At 46.9% G+C, this 17,949-nt stretch overlaps 1 protein-coding gene across 2 annotated transcripts in view; it reads right to left on the bottom strand.

The window, feature by feature from the left end:
• LOC127624341 (brain-enriched guanylate kinase-associated protein-like) overlaps nucleotides 1-17,117 on the bottom strand; it is a 32,190-nt gene extending 15,073 nt beyond the window's left edge. The window contains exons 1-2 of one of the 2 annotated variants that reach the window (XM_052099128.1): nucleotides 16,793-17,117; nucleotides 3,656-3,855 (exon numbers count right to left, since the gene is read on the bottom strand). In XM_052099128.1, coding sequence (XP_051955088.1) covers nucleotides 3,656-3,726 — 71 coding nt within the window. In that variant the 5' untranslated portion in view covers nucleotides 3,727-3,855; nucleotides 16,793-17,117. Of the gene's footprint in view, nucleotides 1-1,212; nucleotides 1,356-3,655; nucleotides 3,856-16,792 lie in introns of those variants that run through there. The other variant, XM_052099129.1, reaches the window with a different exon arrangement.
• Nucleotides 17,118-17,949: the final 832 nt, after the last annotated feature.

The following is a 17,949-nucleotide window of genomic DNA, read 5'->3' as shown; positions in this document are numbered from 1 at the left end:
GAGCCCTGGGAGGCTTGGGAGGAGGAGCCTTGGGAGACTCGAGAGGCAGAGGCCATGAGGGCTCTGAGGGGCGAGCAGAGGCTGGCAGAGCCGTGGAAGACTCTGGGGCGGAGCAGAACCCGGCAGAGCCGTGGAAGACTCTGGGGCGGAGCAGAACCCGGCAGAGCCGTGGAAGACTCTGGGGGCGGAGCAGAGGTCGGTAGAGCTGTGGAAGACTCTGAGGGAACCTCTGCGGTCTTGAGCACAAGACGAGACAGGGAGAAGGGCCCTCTTCCTTCTCTTACGCCTTCGCCAACAGGGACGTGGCCATGGGGACGGTCGAGGCTACAGGCGCTGGCTCTGGGGCGGTCGAGGCTACAGGCGCTGGCTCGCTGACCGTGGCGGACATGGGCGCTGGCTCGTTGGCCGTGGTGGGCATGGGCGCTGGCTCGTTGGCCGTGGCGGGCATGGGCGCTGGCTCGTTGGCCGTGGCGGGCATGGGCGCTGGCTCGTTGGCCGTGGCGGGCATGGGTGCTGGCTCGTGGGCTGTGGGCGCTGCTCGTTGGCCATGGCAGGCATGGGCGTTGACTCGCTGGCCGTGCCAGGCTTCGAGGCTGGGGCCATGACAGGCCTCGGGACTGGGGCCGTGACAGGCCTCGGGACTGGGGCCGTGTCTGGCTTCAAGACGGGGGCTGTGTCAGGCTTCAAGACGGGGGCCGTGTCAGGTTTCAAGACGGGGGCCGTGGTAGGCTTCAAGACAGGGGCCGTGGTAGGGAACGCTGGTTCAGTGTCTGCCTCCCCTACAGTAAACGAGGAACCAGCGTACAGTAGGGCGAGGTCAATAAACTGAGCCAGGTTAAGGGAGCAGCGACCACCAGGCATGAATGATGAGGCTGGCTCATTCAGTCCATGTTGAAAAATGGTTTTCAGAGCCACCTCATTAAAACTCACCTGGTTGGCCAGGGCACAAAAATCCACAACATAAACCTCCAAGGGTTGACTCCCCTGACGCAACCCCACGAGTCGGGCCGCTGGCTCCATAATGTCGAGGGCGGGGTTATGAGTTACACAACCGCTGCCTCACATAAAAAACCCTTGGTCAGCATCTGAAGAGCCATAAAACCTCTCCGGGGGTGGAGAGTGCACGGCGCTCAGAAATGCACTGGAGGCATAAACGGGCTCAGGGGCAGACACAGGTGAAATAGGGTGAAACAAATCAGAAATAGCACATACCTGCTGCGCCTGGGCCGTGAGCGCGTGGTCATCTCTCCACACTGTAGCTCCTCGCGCCGAATGTGACGTGCTTCTCCGCTCTAGTGAGCTGCGCGAATCCTTAGTGCGGGGCATTGTGACTGTCTACGGTGAGGTTGGTTATTCTGTAACCCGCACACACACACACACAAGACGAGACAGTCACAATGTAAATCAAAACTGCTTTTATTTTTAAAGAGCAGACGAAGGTACAGAGGGGAAAATTCAGAGGGAGAATGGTCGAGGTAAGCGTAGGGTCAAGAGCCGGGGAAACAGGATATAAGAATGACGAGACTAGTGGGAGCAAAAGACAGGGGAACAAGGGGAGCTGGCAAGCTAAGAGGAAGACAAGAGGAGTTCAAAACTAGACGAGACTAGCGGGGGGCAAAGACACGGGAAACTAAATACAATAACCAACCCTGGAGAAACGAATGCGTGTGGAATATATAGTGACGAATGCAGGTGTAAACAATGAACAGGAGTGCAGATGACGCGAGTGCAGGTGTAAACAATGACGTGGTGATTGGGACGAGTGCAGGTGGTCATAATGTTCTGGATGAGAGCGGAAGCGAGCTGAGTACGCCATGAGTGCATGTGTGCCCGGGGGGGGGAGATAGTCTACGAGCATGTGAGCTCGTAGGAGCAAAAACGAGTGTGCAAGCTCGAATGAGCAAAACGGGCGTGGAAGCCCGAGGGAGGAAAAAGAGCGTACGAGCTCAAGGGGGCGGAGCGAGGGAGCGGGGTTTGTGACAGCTACACACAGTTACCGTGTGTGTTTTGTTTGTGTCTTTTTAAGTTTTCATTAAACATTATTTTGACTGTTCAGCCGGTTCCCGCCTCCTCCTTGCCCATTTTAAAATCTGTTACATTGGGAACCGACGAGCAATATTTTCTCTCTCTCTCCTCTATCACTGTCATTCTGCCTCGATCTTTCCCTCTCCCCTTTTCCCTCCCCTTGTCTCCCTCCCAGGTCTTGAAAGGTTGCAAAAACCTGCCGGCAGGTTTGTGTCTTTTTAAGTTTTCATTAAACATTATTTTGCCTGTTCAGCCACTTCCCGCCTCCTCATTGCCCATTTTAAACCCGGTTACATTGGTCCCGAAACCCATGAGGGAGAAGGGATGCGCTGTCGTGGAGTCCTCGCCACAGCCATCAGTCCAAAGGAGCAGCCATCCGCCAGGGATTTAGGAGTCGCTGCTAGCTGCCTGGACACGAAGGAACAGCTGCCGTCCACGAGGGGAGGAGGGGCTTGCTTCCGGCCGCCAGAACGCGGAGGGGCGTTCCATCCACCAGGGGTCAGAGGACTCGCTACAGTCCACCCAGGGAGGAGTGGCTGTCATCTGCCAGAGGGTGATGGAGTGGTCAAGGACCAGGCGACAGCGTGTCTGGAAACCAGCGATTTATTTTTCTCTCTCTCTCCTCTCTCTATCACTGTCACTCCGCCTCGCACATTACCTCTCCCCTTTTTCCTCCCCTTGTCTCCATCCCTGGTCTCGAAATGTTGCGAAAGCCTGCCGGAAGTGCAACCCTCGGAAGTGTACGTCATGCCGGGGGTTCCCCAGCCTGAGGCAAAGGAGGGAGAAGTGTGACAAGGAGGAGGGATCCTTTATCTGCCCATCCTGAACATTTGTTACATCCTCCTTTTGCCATCTGATAACTTGTGCCATAAAAGCCCAACTCAGCTGCAAACAGACACAAACATAAACACACATAGCAGCTGCGTGTGGCTCTCTCTCTCTCTCTCTCTCTCTTTCTTGAAATGCTGCATCCAGCTCGGCTTTATCCCCCTCCTCTGCTAATTAGCCCTATGGCCCGGCCCGGCCTCGCCTTCCTCCTCGTCACAGTGTGAAAAAGGTTTAAATAGAAAAGTAACAGGGCTAAAAGTCCTCAAAGTTAAAGAAACGCCATTATACATGTACATTTTTGGCCATGTGTCAGATTTCTGTACAGGAAATGCTTTTCTCAGACAAACTGTGGAAAATATACAGTATGTAACACTGTACAGCTCTATAGGTCAAACATTTTTCTAAAATGGCCTTGTTTTTGCAGAATATAGCACCATAACACAAGCTGATCACAATGGGGGAAAAGTAGTTTGCAATTAAACTGGCACAGAGGAACAAACTGCCTAGATTCAGATATAACTTCTCACTTCTAGGGGAATAAACATTGTGCAGAATTTTACAAAAGAACAAAAACTACAGTTTCTTTTAATAGCTATATTTAAAGAACCAATCACACTTCATAACTCACAAGTAGACTGGAGAGCAGATGATTATCGTATGCGATGTGTACAATGGCATATTCATTGGTCAACACTTGTGGTAATAGCACTTCTGCTAAAACTCATAATGGGAAGAACGGTGATGCACATGGATGATGAGATGACTGTAGTGGGCGGACGACGAGGTCGAGAGAGCATCTTACCTCTTTTTCTGATGTTTACAACCATTTCGAGAGGTTTTAAGGGCCGTTTTCCCGATATATATCTTTTTCATGGTTTTTCACAGAAGGCCACCTCTCATGAAGGTCTGTGTATAAATTCTCTGCTCCCAAACTGGGATTCCACTTATTCCTGCTTGCGTCTGTTACCTTGTCCGTGCAGCCCTGAAATACTGCTGGAGATCCTGCCAACAGAGCAAAGACAATGGCAGGAGGTGGCTTGCAATCACATTACAAAATGATAGCGACAGCAATTAAGAAAGTGTCATCAAACTTGTCACAAGAATGCGATTCATCTTTGAGCTTCATGCATGAAACTGTCACGCCGAGTATGAACATGCTGCGACAGGAGTAATTAACGTCTTTGGGCAAGTGCCACTGTGCCAATGAATTGGTGTGTATGCACCCTTGCACTGGTGCGTTCGTGGACAATGAGATGAATTGTGGTAGGAACGCAATGAGACAGCTTGCGACTTCATCAAGAAAAACATCACAAGCAGAAGTAGATCATCTATAAAGCACTGCAGCTTGGGGATATTTTTATTAAACATTCATGCATTCATTTATTACCTTGTTCATTATTTACAAATGTATTCGCAATGAAAGAGAACTGTTCTGACCTGTTTCTTTCATGATGCCTTTTTCCATAAAAACTAAATGGCCAAAAATATGTGGACACCATAGCCGGGCCTTAGGAGGGGCTGCGGGGTATTGCTCCCCTAGACTTTCCTTGTTCTATGGTTTCCCCCATCTCTGACTCATCACTCTTTTTTCTCTTTTCTCCGAATCACAGCGGGGAGTCAATATACCACCATCTCCCTAAATCCTCCCCAAAACACTTACCACATCACGAGGGGCAAGTATACTCCCACAACAGGCCTTAGAAAGTCAATGCCTTTTATCAAGGAGGGGGTGCATATCCATTGCATTGGCTGCATTTGATCTTTTGGAAAGAGCAGCTTTTAGAGGATCGAGGGAGATAATGGAAGACAAGTAGAGCTGGGAGATGTTAGGGGCAGGAATAAGACAAGAAAGGAATGAGTGTGACGGAAAAACTGAAGAGGTGTGAAACAACCTCTCCTATCACTTTGTATTCTGTGCCTCTCAACGCAGAGAGATTATCTCCCAGGAAACCCCCTCATCACAGACCCAAACGTAGTTGCATTGACATAAACCCCAAGATGCACTGCACACACATTCGCATCTCAAACTCTATGGCTTAAAGGAATAGTTCACTCAACCATTTGTGATTGCGCTCAGATTGTGATATGGTACCGCGATCGTGGCAGTTTTGACGGCAAAATGTGGTTTGTTCTCATATATGTAAGCGGATGTGACGAGATTTGGGATCTGTAAGATACAGTAAAGGCAGAGATTTTTCAACCTGGTCTCCAAGGACCACGTTACTATAGTAACAGTTTTGCATAAGGATTTTTACATTGTTTGTTGTACGTATTGCATCTGTGTCCTGGTGAAATGAACACTAGAGGCACTACAACAACGACTCACACATAAAGTTATCAGTTCATTTACATGTACTTTTCGCCCTGTTTCTAGTCTAAACTATTTTACTATAGAATAATCACACATAACTTACATTTATAAGCTTCTTCAGGTAAGATCAAATCGCACAGTGGCTGAACAGATAGAGTGTTGCACTACAGTATGATGCAAAGGACCCGAGTACGAGTCTTGAAAAGTACGAAAAGTGTAAGTATTGTAAGAGGTGCAACATAATGACAAGGTTAATTCAGCAGTTGTGTTTTGTTATCGTCATCATAATTTTTCCGTTTAGGTTTAAGCTTGAGGGTTAGAAGGTCAATTTTGATGATTTAAAACTCAATAGATCATTAACCTTTTAAAAAAACATATCTGTTTGGGAGAACATTTAACTCACTTTTAGCGTCACACAGTGGACACGATACGTCAAGGACCCACATTATATAATTCTGCAAAAATGTAGCCACAGTCATGTACAGTAATTTTCAGTGGATCTGGATCAGATTTTCCATAATTAAAGAACAAAATTTCAGTTTTCCCTAACTCAAAGTTAAGTTATGGCTTCATGGCAAGAGTCTTATGGATTATTTGTCTTCTGGTCCTTTTTGGTCGCTAGGAATTGTCTTTGTATGGAAAAAGTGCTGAGTGAAAATTCCTCAAAATGTAAGTTTTTTGTTCCACAGAAAAAACAAAAGGTTTCTGAGTAAATCACAAAATAATTTTCATATTTTGATGAACTATCCCAATAATTCAACAACGGTCAATATGTGTGCGTTTTAATAGACATGCAACAAAAACGCACATAATGCACAATAATACAGTCACTCTCAGTCTAAACTTGATTTGTTGTTCCTCTTTCAGTCTTTCTCTCTGGCTCTGTATCTCTCACTCTTACTTTCAATCTCACATCATCCCTCCTTCCACCAGCAACCCACTTGCAAACAGCGGGGAATAATTATGGCTTACGTGGATTATGCGGCCTGCAGATGGCAGATAAATGAAGAGGAGAAGAATCAGTACAGTCTATCCAGGCAGAATTGAAGACGAGCAACTGAAATCTGATGGGTGGAACAGGAATCCAAAATGAAGCAGCAACACGTGGTGCCGAAGGCCATGTTAAAATGTGTCATGATGCCCAGCAAATCAACTGGGATTCATTTTTTCTCAGAGATCTAGATGATTGTTTTTGGTTGAAAACTAGGATGCAGAAGTTTGCTGGGACAAATTCCTGTAATGGCACTAACTGAGATTGGATTGTGCCATCCCAGTAGAATATTTCAGTTGGGTTTTTTAAATTCTAAGCATTTCATCAACACATACTGTTTTCGGCTCTTTTGAAAAATGGTAGGCCATATCTGCACCTGCACTTAATATACCTCAAGTGCTATACAAGTATTTGGGTGAATTTCACAAACTCTCGTAAAGAGTCGTAATTCATCCTAAATAACACACAAAAAAAATAAATAACATTAATTATATTTGCATAAGTAAAGTGATGACCCCCACCCTCATCACCTCAATGATGATTCTCATTAGATTCTTAGTGATGAGAATAAAATAAATGCAATTTAACACATTTTACAAAATTTGAAGTGTTTGCTGAATTGATAGGCCTCAAAATAAGCCTCACTTTCCTTATGCAAACTGAGAAAATGTTTACTTAAAAAATGTGCTTCATAACATCTAAATGAACTGATTTGATTCATGTAAAAAATATAACCACTAAATCAAGCTGGCATTTAGTTCCTCCAACAAAACACATTTTAAGGATTAGATCAATTAGAAAGAGCTTCTCATTGTAACAACTGCAGTTTACCTGTTGTGACATTGATATACTGTATATAGAGGCTAAATTTGGGAATGAAATAAGAGCAAAACTTGTTGAAAGCCTTCTTGAGATTCAACCATTTCTTCAAAATATGAATGCCTCATATTTCTCAACAAATGAAAAGAAACATAATCATACTCAAACAAAACCCCTGAGATGTGCAGCTCTGCTAGTACATAAAATATTCAGCCTGCAAGACAAATTGTATTGACAGGTTGAATAGTATGAGGAAAACTGCGCTGGACATGCACGTATATGTACACATTCAGTACAAGAGCAAACAGATGAGCTCAAACATGCTAAAATTAGCAGCACTGATTGATTTAAAACATGTTATAATAGGAGGACTCTTCAGAACAGACAGAGAACATCAGAGCCCAAGGCTGCAAAACATAGACTGCTTTCAGTCACATTAACAATATCATTCAGTTGATGGAGTAACTATACAAAGCAAAGTCTACTGAAACCAACACAATGTTCAAATGTGACAAACACACACTTTGAAGAAGATAATCATTACTTTTGTTCCCTTCTCTTCTCAAATTGTTAATTCATCACTGATAACGTGGACCATTTTTGTTAGACTTGTTTTAAGCTACATTGAGTTAATCAACTATATATATTTATATATATTCTATATACTGGACTACAAAAGTAGAATACAAATTACAATGTTTGGTACTTCAAGTCCATATTCCAGACATACTTAATTTGGGTGAAAGAAATTAAGTGGAATAAATATGCACCGAATAAAGGGGTAACCTGCCATTTTTACCTCAAGGATCTTTTTCTACTTGATCTAACCCATAACTTGCATTAATTACTTTTGTTGGTGTAACCTAATTAATCAGGTTGATTTAGTCAGATTATATTACATTTTGACTTTAATCAAATACATTTTGATGTTGCCACATGAAGTGTATTTTTATTTTATATGCTAAAAATGTGCCCCATTTTCTTTATGCACAATAGAGATATTTGTATCTGTTTATTTAACTTTGTTGTGAAAAATGACCACAATAATTTGAAGTGTGAGAAACGTTATAGGACCTGAAATGTGATAACCTACAATAGTTACCTCAAAGATCTATTTCTGCTTGATTACTGTAAAAGTGAAAAATGACTTTCATGTGTGTACAGTAGCATCATATCTCATGTTGAACTAGTCAAATAAAATATCATTTTTGACATAATAACACCAGCTAATTTAGTTTCCCTCTCGAGAGGTCTCTCCTATTGCGTAAGTAGCTTACGCTATGGGAAAACTCTGTTTCTCGAGAAATATTGAAGTCTTTATGTAAAACGCATTGCAGCTGCACAGCATACAGCAATGAGCGAGGCAGCTCGGTCATTGGCTGTGCTGCGGCAACTTGCTCGAACCAATGACGGAGCGACTCTGAACGTGCGACCAATGGGCGCGCGCTTCGCGCTCGTGCGCTCAGAGCCCGGCAAGATGGCCGTGGCTAGGGCTATATATTAGGCGCCCCGTCATGAGAGTTCTTTAGATTTAATCTCCTTCAGCGAAGACCTTCTCTTCGCTGGATCCTCCGGATTGTTGGAGTCTTTTCGCCCGCCGTTGACAAGCCAACAGCAGGACTGCTAAGAGGACGCCGGCGCCTTAAGCCGCCTTCGAAGCCTTCTGCTACGCCATCCGGCGCGCATCACTGATATCCTTTTTTACTTACAAGTGTTCGCCTCTGCAACGCTTTTTGATTTAAAAGAGCAATTTTCGAGGCGTTGTTCCAAATGCCTTTAACCTGCGCCTCGTGCAGAGGCCCTCTTCCTGACGGGGACCGTCACGTTATCTGCACTCGCTGCCTGGGACCTGACCACGCAGAAGCTGCTCTCATTCAGGGCGGATGCCCCGAATGTGACGCCCTGGGCCTCGCCGAGCTGCACGCTCGCTTTGCCGCCTTCGCCGCAAACGAGCCTGCTTCCACCGTGCTGCCGTCTCCTCCGTTCGGGCCGCGCAAGAAAAAGCGCCGCTCACAGAGTCTGCCAGAGCACGCGGAATTCAGTGACGTCACGCCGGGCCAGTCCCCGCGTGCTTCACCACTACCCAAGATCTCCCCGCCGCCAGTCCATTTCACGCAGGCGGACCAGCACCCCTCCAACAGAGCGGTGGGTCTCGTCTCGTTCGGCGCGTCAGGGTGAAAAGGATGACAGCCTTTCTATTGACGCTGCATCCGAAGACTGGCCAGGCTTGGCCTTCGACCCCGCGCCGTCGACATTAGCGGACACGAGCACGGGCACCAGCATGGACTCTGAGATCGTCCGCATCCTGTCCAAAGCCGTGGAAGACCTCGGGCTCGACTGGTCTTCTCCGGAAGAAACCGCCCGCAGCCGGCTGGACGAGTGGTTCCTGCAGGGGCGCCGGCAGGCCCCTCGACAGAGACCCTCCCCTTTCTTCCCCAAAGTTCACGACGAACTCACAAAGTCGTGGAAAGCCCCGCACTCTGCTCGCCTGAAGCCTTCTTTCTCTTCCTCGCTCTTCTCGGTGGACGGTGCGAGAGAAAGAGGCTACGAGGGAACCCCGCCCCTCGAGGAGGCTGTGGCCAACCATCTGTGCCCACCCTCTACCGCTGGATGGAAAGCCAAAGCTTCTCATCCCTCGAAGCCCTGCCGATCTACCTCAGCTCTCGCCGGCCGCGCATACGCCGCCGCCGGCCAAGCTGCATCAGCGCTTCATTCCATGGCTGTTCTACAAGTTTATCAGGCCAAACTTCTCCGCACCATGGATGAGTCGGGACCTGAACCTGAGGCTTTCAAGGACCTGCGCAGCGCCACTGACGTAGCCCTGCGAGCCACAAAGGCCACCGCCCAATCCATCGGCCGGGCCATGGCTAACCTGACTGTCCTTGAGCGCCATCTGTGGCTGACGCTAACAGAGATGAAGAACGCGGATAAGGCGCCATTTCTTGACGCGCCTATCGCTCCAAGCAGCCTGTTCGGACCAGCGGTAAAAGAGTTTGCTGAACGCTTCACTGAAGCTCGGAAGGATTCGCAGGCTATGCGTCACTTCCTGCCCAAGCGCTCCAGCTCGTCTCAGAGCTGCCAGAGGCCGCCTCAGCAGCAGCAGCGAGCCAGGGCGGCGCCTCCCGTCTCCCAGCCAAAGAGCAGACCTGAAACGGACGCTCAATGCCGCTCGCATTCCGCTAACCGAAGGAAGCCGCCTGAGCAACGGGGTCCTCAGCCCAAGATCGTGCTGAACCCGGAGCCTCGTAAGTCTTCCTAGCAATAGGAAGAAAAAGAGAGAGTGCGTGTCTCGCAAAAGCCGGACCACTCTCTCTAAAACGTGTGAAACATTACCCAGTACCTTACAGGCGGCTGGAAATGTCTGTAGAGCAGTCAATGGGCCAGTCACAGAACTCGCTCACCTGCAATCAAACGCCGTTTTAACGGCAACACACAGAAATCACAAAAAGAGTCATTTTCTGCCTGTGTCACTAAGGGGTCACGTGTCCACACTAAAGTGTGCATTCCCACGTGTCAATACTGTCCAAACAGTGCCGAATACTTCCCCAGCTCCAGCTGGACGCACCATATATGTAGATCGTGTGCCTATTGTCATGTATGCACCACTACACGCAAGCACTGTTCCCACAGTTATAAACACTTCCCCAGTAAAAGCGGGAAATACTATAAAGGTAGCGCGCGTGCCTGCTGTCCTGCATGCACCCCTACACACAAACACTGTATGCATAGCCAAAAACCTCCCCGCCGCGAGCGGGAGGCTTTATGAAAGTGGCGCGCGTGCCTATTACAATGTATGCACCCCCACCCATAAGCACTGCCCATACAGTTTCAAACAGTTCTCTGTCTCATGCCGCAAGCATCACAGATGCGATGCGCGAGCCAAGAAACTCCCCGCTAAGAGCGGGAAGCTTTATGACAGTGGCGCGCGTGCCTATTACGATGTATGCACCCCCACCCGAAAACACTGTCCATACAGTTTCAAACATTTCTCCAGCTCATGCTGCGAGCATTTCAGAGATAGCGCGTGCCTGTAATCTCACACGCACCCCTGCACTCGGCACTCAACAAGGCTGCTCAGCGCGCGCCCGCGCCTCTGACAGCTGTAAGCTCAGTGTTAGCACAAGGCAATTTACCGGTGGGGCCCATACGTCACTGCGACACGCCCCCAGCCAGCATTCAGCCCATATCTGTGCGAGCAAAAGCCTGGGAAAAAATCCCCGACATGCCGAAATGGGTTTTGAACATAATAAAACACGGTTACTCGCTTCAATTCGCTCGCAGACCACCCCGCTTTTCAGCGGTGGTCGAGACGAAAGTGAGGAGAGATGTGTCACATGTTCTACGCACCGAGGTGCTCAAACTAATAGAGAAGGGCACTATAGAAACTGTTCCTCCCTCTATGAGCGAGGCACGTTTTTACAGCCGCTATTTTCTCGTCCCGAAAAAGGACGGTGGCCTCCGCCCCATCCTAGATCTCAGACATCTGAACAAAGCTTTAATGATTCGCTCGTTCAGAATGTTAACGACCAAACATATCCTCGCGCAAGTTCGCCCCGGGGATTGGTTTCTATCAGTGGATTTGAAAGACGCTTACTTTCACATTCCGATAGCGCCTCATCACAGGCCTTTTCTGAGATTCGCTTTAGAGGGACAGTCATACCAGTACACAGTACTACCATTCGGCCTATCATTGGCCCCCCCGTACATTCACGAAATGTATGGACGCAGCACTTTCCCCCCTGAGACAGCGGGGAGTGCGAATATTGAATTACCTCGACGATTGGCTAATCATAGCACAATCAGAGAGTCAGTTAATGATGCAGAGATCTTGGATTATCAGCCATCTAGAATGCCTGGGTCTGAGAATCAATTTTGCAAAGAGCGTGCTATCCCCCAGCCAGAATATCTCCTTTCTGGGAATAGTGCTAGACTCTATTACAGCTCTCTATTCGACGCCTTGCAACATCATTCAGACCGGGCACGCACGCCCCTGTCAAACGATTTCAAAGGATGCTCGGTCTCATGGCCTCGGCATCAGCTGTACTCCAGCTAGGATTGTTGCACATGCGTCCTCTCCAATGCTGGCTCAAGAGCCGTGTCCCCACTCACACGTGGCGCTCGGGCCACTTTTTAATCAGAGCAAATCACGGCTGTATAAAAGCCCTGACGCCCTGGAAAGCCGTCGACTGGTATCGAACCGGCGTGAGTCTGGGCGTGAACACACGGAGAAAAATTATCACGACAGATGCCTCCAAAATAGGATGGGGGGCCCTTTACGAGGGCAGGCCTGTCTCCGGCTTTTGGTCAAACCTGGAAAAGCGCCTACATATAAACTGTCTGGAAATGAAAGCGGTCGCCTTGGCTCTCAGAGCCCTGCTTCTGTACCTGAAAAACGAACACGTCCTGGTCCGAACGGACAACATGACGGTAGTATCATATATAAATCGCCAGGGTGGACTCAGGTCGAGCTCCCTGCACTCTATGGCCAGGGAGCTCATCTCATGGTCACAGCACCACTTGCGCTCGCTGAGAGCAGCGCATGTGCCAGGCGTCCTGAACCAGGGAGCGGACATGCTGTCCAGAGACAAGGTTCTCCCAGGAGAATGGTCTCTCCACCCCCTGACGGTTCAGTGGTTATGGCAAACCTTTGGCAAGGCGGAGGTCGACCTCTTCGCCTCCAGGGAAAATGCGCACTGCCCCCTTTTCTTCTCAAAGAGCACGGACGTGCTCGCCCAAGTCTGGCCGAGCCGCCCCTTGTATGCTTTTCCCCCGATCGCGATGCTACCTCAGGTCATCAGTCGGATCAGGGAAGTGAAATGTGCAGTGCTCCTGGTAGCCCCTCTCTGGAAAAACCAGACGTGGTTTCCAGAACTGATGCAGATGATGCAATCTGCCCCATGGCCGATTCCGCTGAGGCTAGACCTCCTCAGGCAGGCCAACGGGATGATTCTTCATCCCCGCCCCGATCTGTGGGCCCTCCATGCATGGCCCCTCAACGGGTTCCTGAGAACCTCCCCAGTGGAGTTTTGAGAACCATCACGGAGGCGCGAGCGCCCTCTACGAGACGCTTATATGCCCAAAAGTGGAAAGTGTTCAGTGACTGGTGTGATACCAAGAGCTTGAACCCCAAATCGTGCGAGATACCAAGTGTACTCGCCTTTTTGCAAGAGCTGCTGGAGGCGGGCCGCACACCCTCCACGCTCAAAGTCTATGTGGCTGCCATAGCGGCGTCACACAATCCTGATAAAGGACGTTCATTAGGGCAAAACGACCTAATCATTAGTTTCCCAAGAGGCGCTAGGAGGATGAACCCCCCCTCGCCCCCCCTCGGTGCCGATCTGGGACCTGGCCACGGTCCTGGACACACTCAAGAGTGCCCCGTTCGAACCTCTCCGAACCGTGCACCTTAAACAGCTCTCGCTCAAAACTGCGCTCTTGCTGGCGCTCGCCTCAGTCAAGAGAGTGGGCGACCTGCACGCGCTGTCATCAAGCGCTGCTTGCCTGGAATTTGGACCTAACGACTGCAGAGTTGTCCTTAGGCCAAAGCACGGGTATATTCCTAAAGTGCTCTCCACACCCTTCAGAGTACAGGTGATATCTCTGGCAGCTTATCGTCCCCAGCGGACTAAAGCGACGCTAATTTACTCTGCCCGGTCAGGGCGCTCAGAGTATATTTGGAACGTTCTGCCCCGTTCAGACAGACGAAACAATTATTCGTATGCTTTGGCGGCCGCACTAAAGGTCTCGCAGTTTCAAAGCAAAGAATATCGGCTGGATAGTGGATGCTATAGCGCTGGCTTATGAAGCCAAGGGCCTTCAATGCCCCTTAGGCGTCAGAGCTCACTCTACGAGGAGCATGGCCTCCTCGTGGGCGTGGTCGAGTGGGATACCCATTGAAGATATTTGTGCGGCGACAGGCTGGGCCTCGCCTTCGACATTTATCAGGTTTTATAACCTACAGGTCCCCTCATTGCATTCCAACATTCTATCAGCCTGACTGTAGAATAGACTGGAGTATGTATATGCTGAGCATTATCTCCTCCCTTATAGGTCCGTCTCTGACTGACTTAGAGGATTTTTTATGCATATCAATACATAGAAAAATCAGTACATAAGTTATGTGCTTGTGTTTTTACAATGAGCGCCCCACCATGGACCTCCTTGGGGCAAAGGCGCTCTGTATTTTCCCATTATATAGCTCGCTGTTGGCCGGCTTGTTGGATAATCACTTTGCTTTAAGGCTCAGGCATCCGCCTCTGGCTTTATAGAGCGAAGTCAGCACGCACGGCGTTTTGCATGGTGTTCCCATAGCGTAAGCTACTTACGCAATAGGAGAGACCTCTTGAGAGGGAACGACTCGGTTACTAACGTAACCTCGGTTCCCTGAGAGGAGGGAACGAGTATTGCGTAAGCTGGCGTGCTTGTGCTTGGTCAGTTCGCTTCAGTCGATTGAACCTAAAGAACTCTCATGACGGGGCGCCTAATATATAGCCCTAGCCACGCCCATCTTGGCGGGCTCTGAGCGCGCGAGCACAAAGCGCGCGCCCATTGGTCGCGCGTTCAGAGTCGTCCCGTCATTGGTTCGAGCAAGTTGCCACAGCACAGCCAATGACCGAGCTGCCTCGCTCATTGCTGTATGCTGTGCAGCTGCAATGCGTTTTACATAAAGACTTCAATATTTCTCGAGAAACTGAGTTTTCCCATAGCGTAAGCTACTTACGCAATACTCGTTCCCTCCTCTCAGGGAACCGAGGTTACGTTAGTAACCGAGTCGTTATTCAATGTTACCATATAGGTACCTGACCAAACATTTTTTACAGTGTACATTATTGTGTAATCCATAACTAACAGAGTAACACGTTACACTCATTCTCGTTATTTTTCACAAATGGTATATTCAATCATGTATTTCATTGCACATAACTACACATTCCACATATTGTATTTACAACATATTCTAAGTCCACCATATCTTCTTCAGATGTAATCTATGTGTTGTCAAAACTATATTGCCACTTGGGGATTACTAAAGTGCATGTAAAGATTACAATTGCATTGCATTGTATTTCTTAAATATATATCAACTGAAAGTGAACAGACCTCAAGTTTCTACTGGAGAAAGAGACAAAAGGACCAAGATGGAGCAATTTCAGCGAGTTACATCAGATTCACTGCACTGAGGGGTCAAGGCCATGCTGGCCTATTGCAATAAATTGGGATGATAATTGGTGTTTTACCTTATGTTTGCATATTCTGTTCTTGTAAACACTCATCTCACCCCAGCAGCACTGACCTAATGATTCTTTGATTATGCTTAAAACAAGCAATGCAGTATCTTCACATACAGAGCTATGGAAATATTTTCCTCACCCATCAATTGCCTCCAACTTGTTAAGCATGCACATTCATATTGGGTGCCCAGGTTAAATCACAATAAAAATACATCTATATTCTGCATCTCTAGACTGTACAATACATTTGGAGCACAAATATAATCTACAGATTATCAGATTCAAATGATCCTCTATGTTATATACTACTTGCATTTACTATTGTCATTATAATCAATTTCTTAGTTTTATTTATTTTTGTACATTGGAAATGTACCTTGCACTTTACATAGTGTATTGTACTGCATTGTATTGTATATATTGGTCTGTAGTGCTTTGTACTGTATGATATAATGTATTCTGTATTGTATATTGTCTTATAACAAAACTGTTGATGTTACATTGCCGTACCTACACCAATTTCCATATGCATTGCTGTGTGGCAATAACAGCTTTTATTCTATTTATAATAATGCTGTAATATGATCATCATGTTAGCCATTGCATTAACTAATGTTAATATATGCAACCTTATGGTAAAATGTTACCAATTCTGTTGTATATAAATTAGACACCGATATTAAAAACGCAGGACGTGTTTTAGGTAATGCATGTTGGACTGCTGGTCTGCAAATTGACACCTTCTCGGCCAATCACTGTGATCCACTATGACAACTGTTCTTGAAGCACACATCATGGATCCAAAGCCCTCACGAATATATTTTCTACGTAGAGTTACATTCCTCTTACCAACACAAAGACAAGCCACCTCGAATCCATGAGTATGACTTTTAACATTTCAGTTTTGCTCCGTAATCTATTGATAATTCATGCAAAGGAGAGGGACCCCCTAATAAATCCATTCAGCCTCCCCTACAGCACTTGAGTCATACCTTTCCTCCACATGACTTGTGTACCATAATATACAGCAGCAGCAGTGAGCACTTAGCATCCTCATAAATAATTTCCCAAGTTCCATTTCTGATGGTGCCTTAAGGAAAGGCGATCTGATAACAGCACATGCATGGCTTGAATATTCTCCAGCCAATAGAAAGCTGCTATTCAGATAATGCATTTCTCAAAGCTTTACGGGTCTTTTCTTTTCAAATAAACCTTTCCACAAAATGAATAAGAACTATTTGAAGAAAGAAGGAAAACATACATGCACATACGTAAAACGCAAATGTAAAATCGAAAAAACATATTAGGATGAGCTCTGCAACTCATTACCAAACAAAACAAGACATTCAGCTTTCAGGGGAGGCTGGAGCTCTTCAAGCAGAGACCGATTTACCTAAAATCATGATTTTAGTGGAGGAAACTGGGTAATCTTGCTTCCAACATCACTGTGTGTGTAAATACCAGCTGCAGTCTGACTCTGAATTGCTTTAACGAGCATTGATAGAGAATCAGCGTCAAACAGACACTAAGGGAAGAGAATAAGAGGGGTAGAAAGACAAAAACCAAGAAAAAGGTAAAGCTGCTTACCTTAGGGTCTGCATCTCCTCATCCGATGCCTGGAAGGAAGAACAGCAGATTACTGAAGCGGATGAGTGCCTGCTTCCCGGAGCTGCCAAGGCATTACTGCGCAGTCTGAAGCACATACAGTCTCTCACTCTCTCTCTCCTTCTGTTTTCCCTATTCTCTCACTCTCTCTCAAACCAACAGTGTCTGCATACTTCTACAGCAATCTCATGTGCAAGAGGGAAGAAATCTTGACACATTAAGTGCGAATGGAAAGCATGGTCGCAGCCAGAATGCAGATCCACAACATCATACAAACCACCCCCCTCTCCTTCCTCCTTCCCGAGAAACTCACTCATCAGCTTCATGAAGATCCACAGGATGTGAGAACAGACAGCAACCAGAGAGAGGGAGAGGGTGAGAAAAAAAGGGGTGGTGTCAGAGAGATTGAGGGAGAGCAAGAGATAGGTTTAAGAGGGAAACAGGTGGGCTCATCTGTTGATGAAAGGAACCAGGGAGGCACACAAGTTCTCGCATCTACTGAATGTGAGACTCTCTCTCTCTCTCTCTCTCTCTCTCTCTCTCTCTCTCTCTCTCTCTTTCTACCTTTCCATGAATAAGGCAAGAGTCAGATTATGTCAGATGAATTCACATTCTCATTCAGAATTAGTGTGCAGTAATGACCAATGGCCATTGCACAGATCCCTCAGTCTTATTGATTCAACACCAGACAAGAAATATGTGATAAAATATAGCACAAATCATTCTGGTTTAAGTATAGGCCTATCTAGGATATTTCTATAGATCTTTATGCTATTTTGTACATTTAATTATTAACTGTAAGTCAACTTTTGGGGCAAACTGGGGTCTGTAGACCCTGGGGGTCCATGTCAATTATCTTGGGAGGGCGCAGAATATTTGTGAATTGTGGACAAAAATGTTATGTCTTTTTAGAGAAGTGAGGATATAATATGCCATGACTATAATGTAAACCTACAAAATAAAAGAAGTGTTGCGTCTTTATTATAAAATGTTAAATGCATACAAAAGCTTGTTGCAGGTGCTCAGATACGCAGCTGTTGCAATGGCCTGATCTGTAAATGTCATATGACAAGTCAATTTCACACTGTTAAAAAAATAAACCACCATATTTTTTCTTTGCAAAAATACAATAATAATAA

Source organism: Xyrauchen texanus, chromosome 30 (genome assembly GCF_025860055.1).
Source record: "Xyrauchen texanus isolate HMW12.3.18 chromosome 30, RBS_HiC_50CHRs, whole genome shotgun sequence".
Lineage (NCBI taxonomy): Eukaryota > Metazoa > Chordata > Actinopteri > Cypriniformes > Catostomidae > Xyrauchen > Xyrauchen texanus.
Note: the sequence above shows the minus strand (reverse complement) of the source record. Positions and strands in the feature narration are given on the sequence as shown.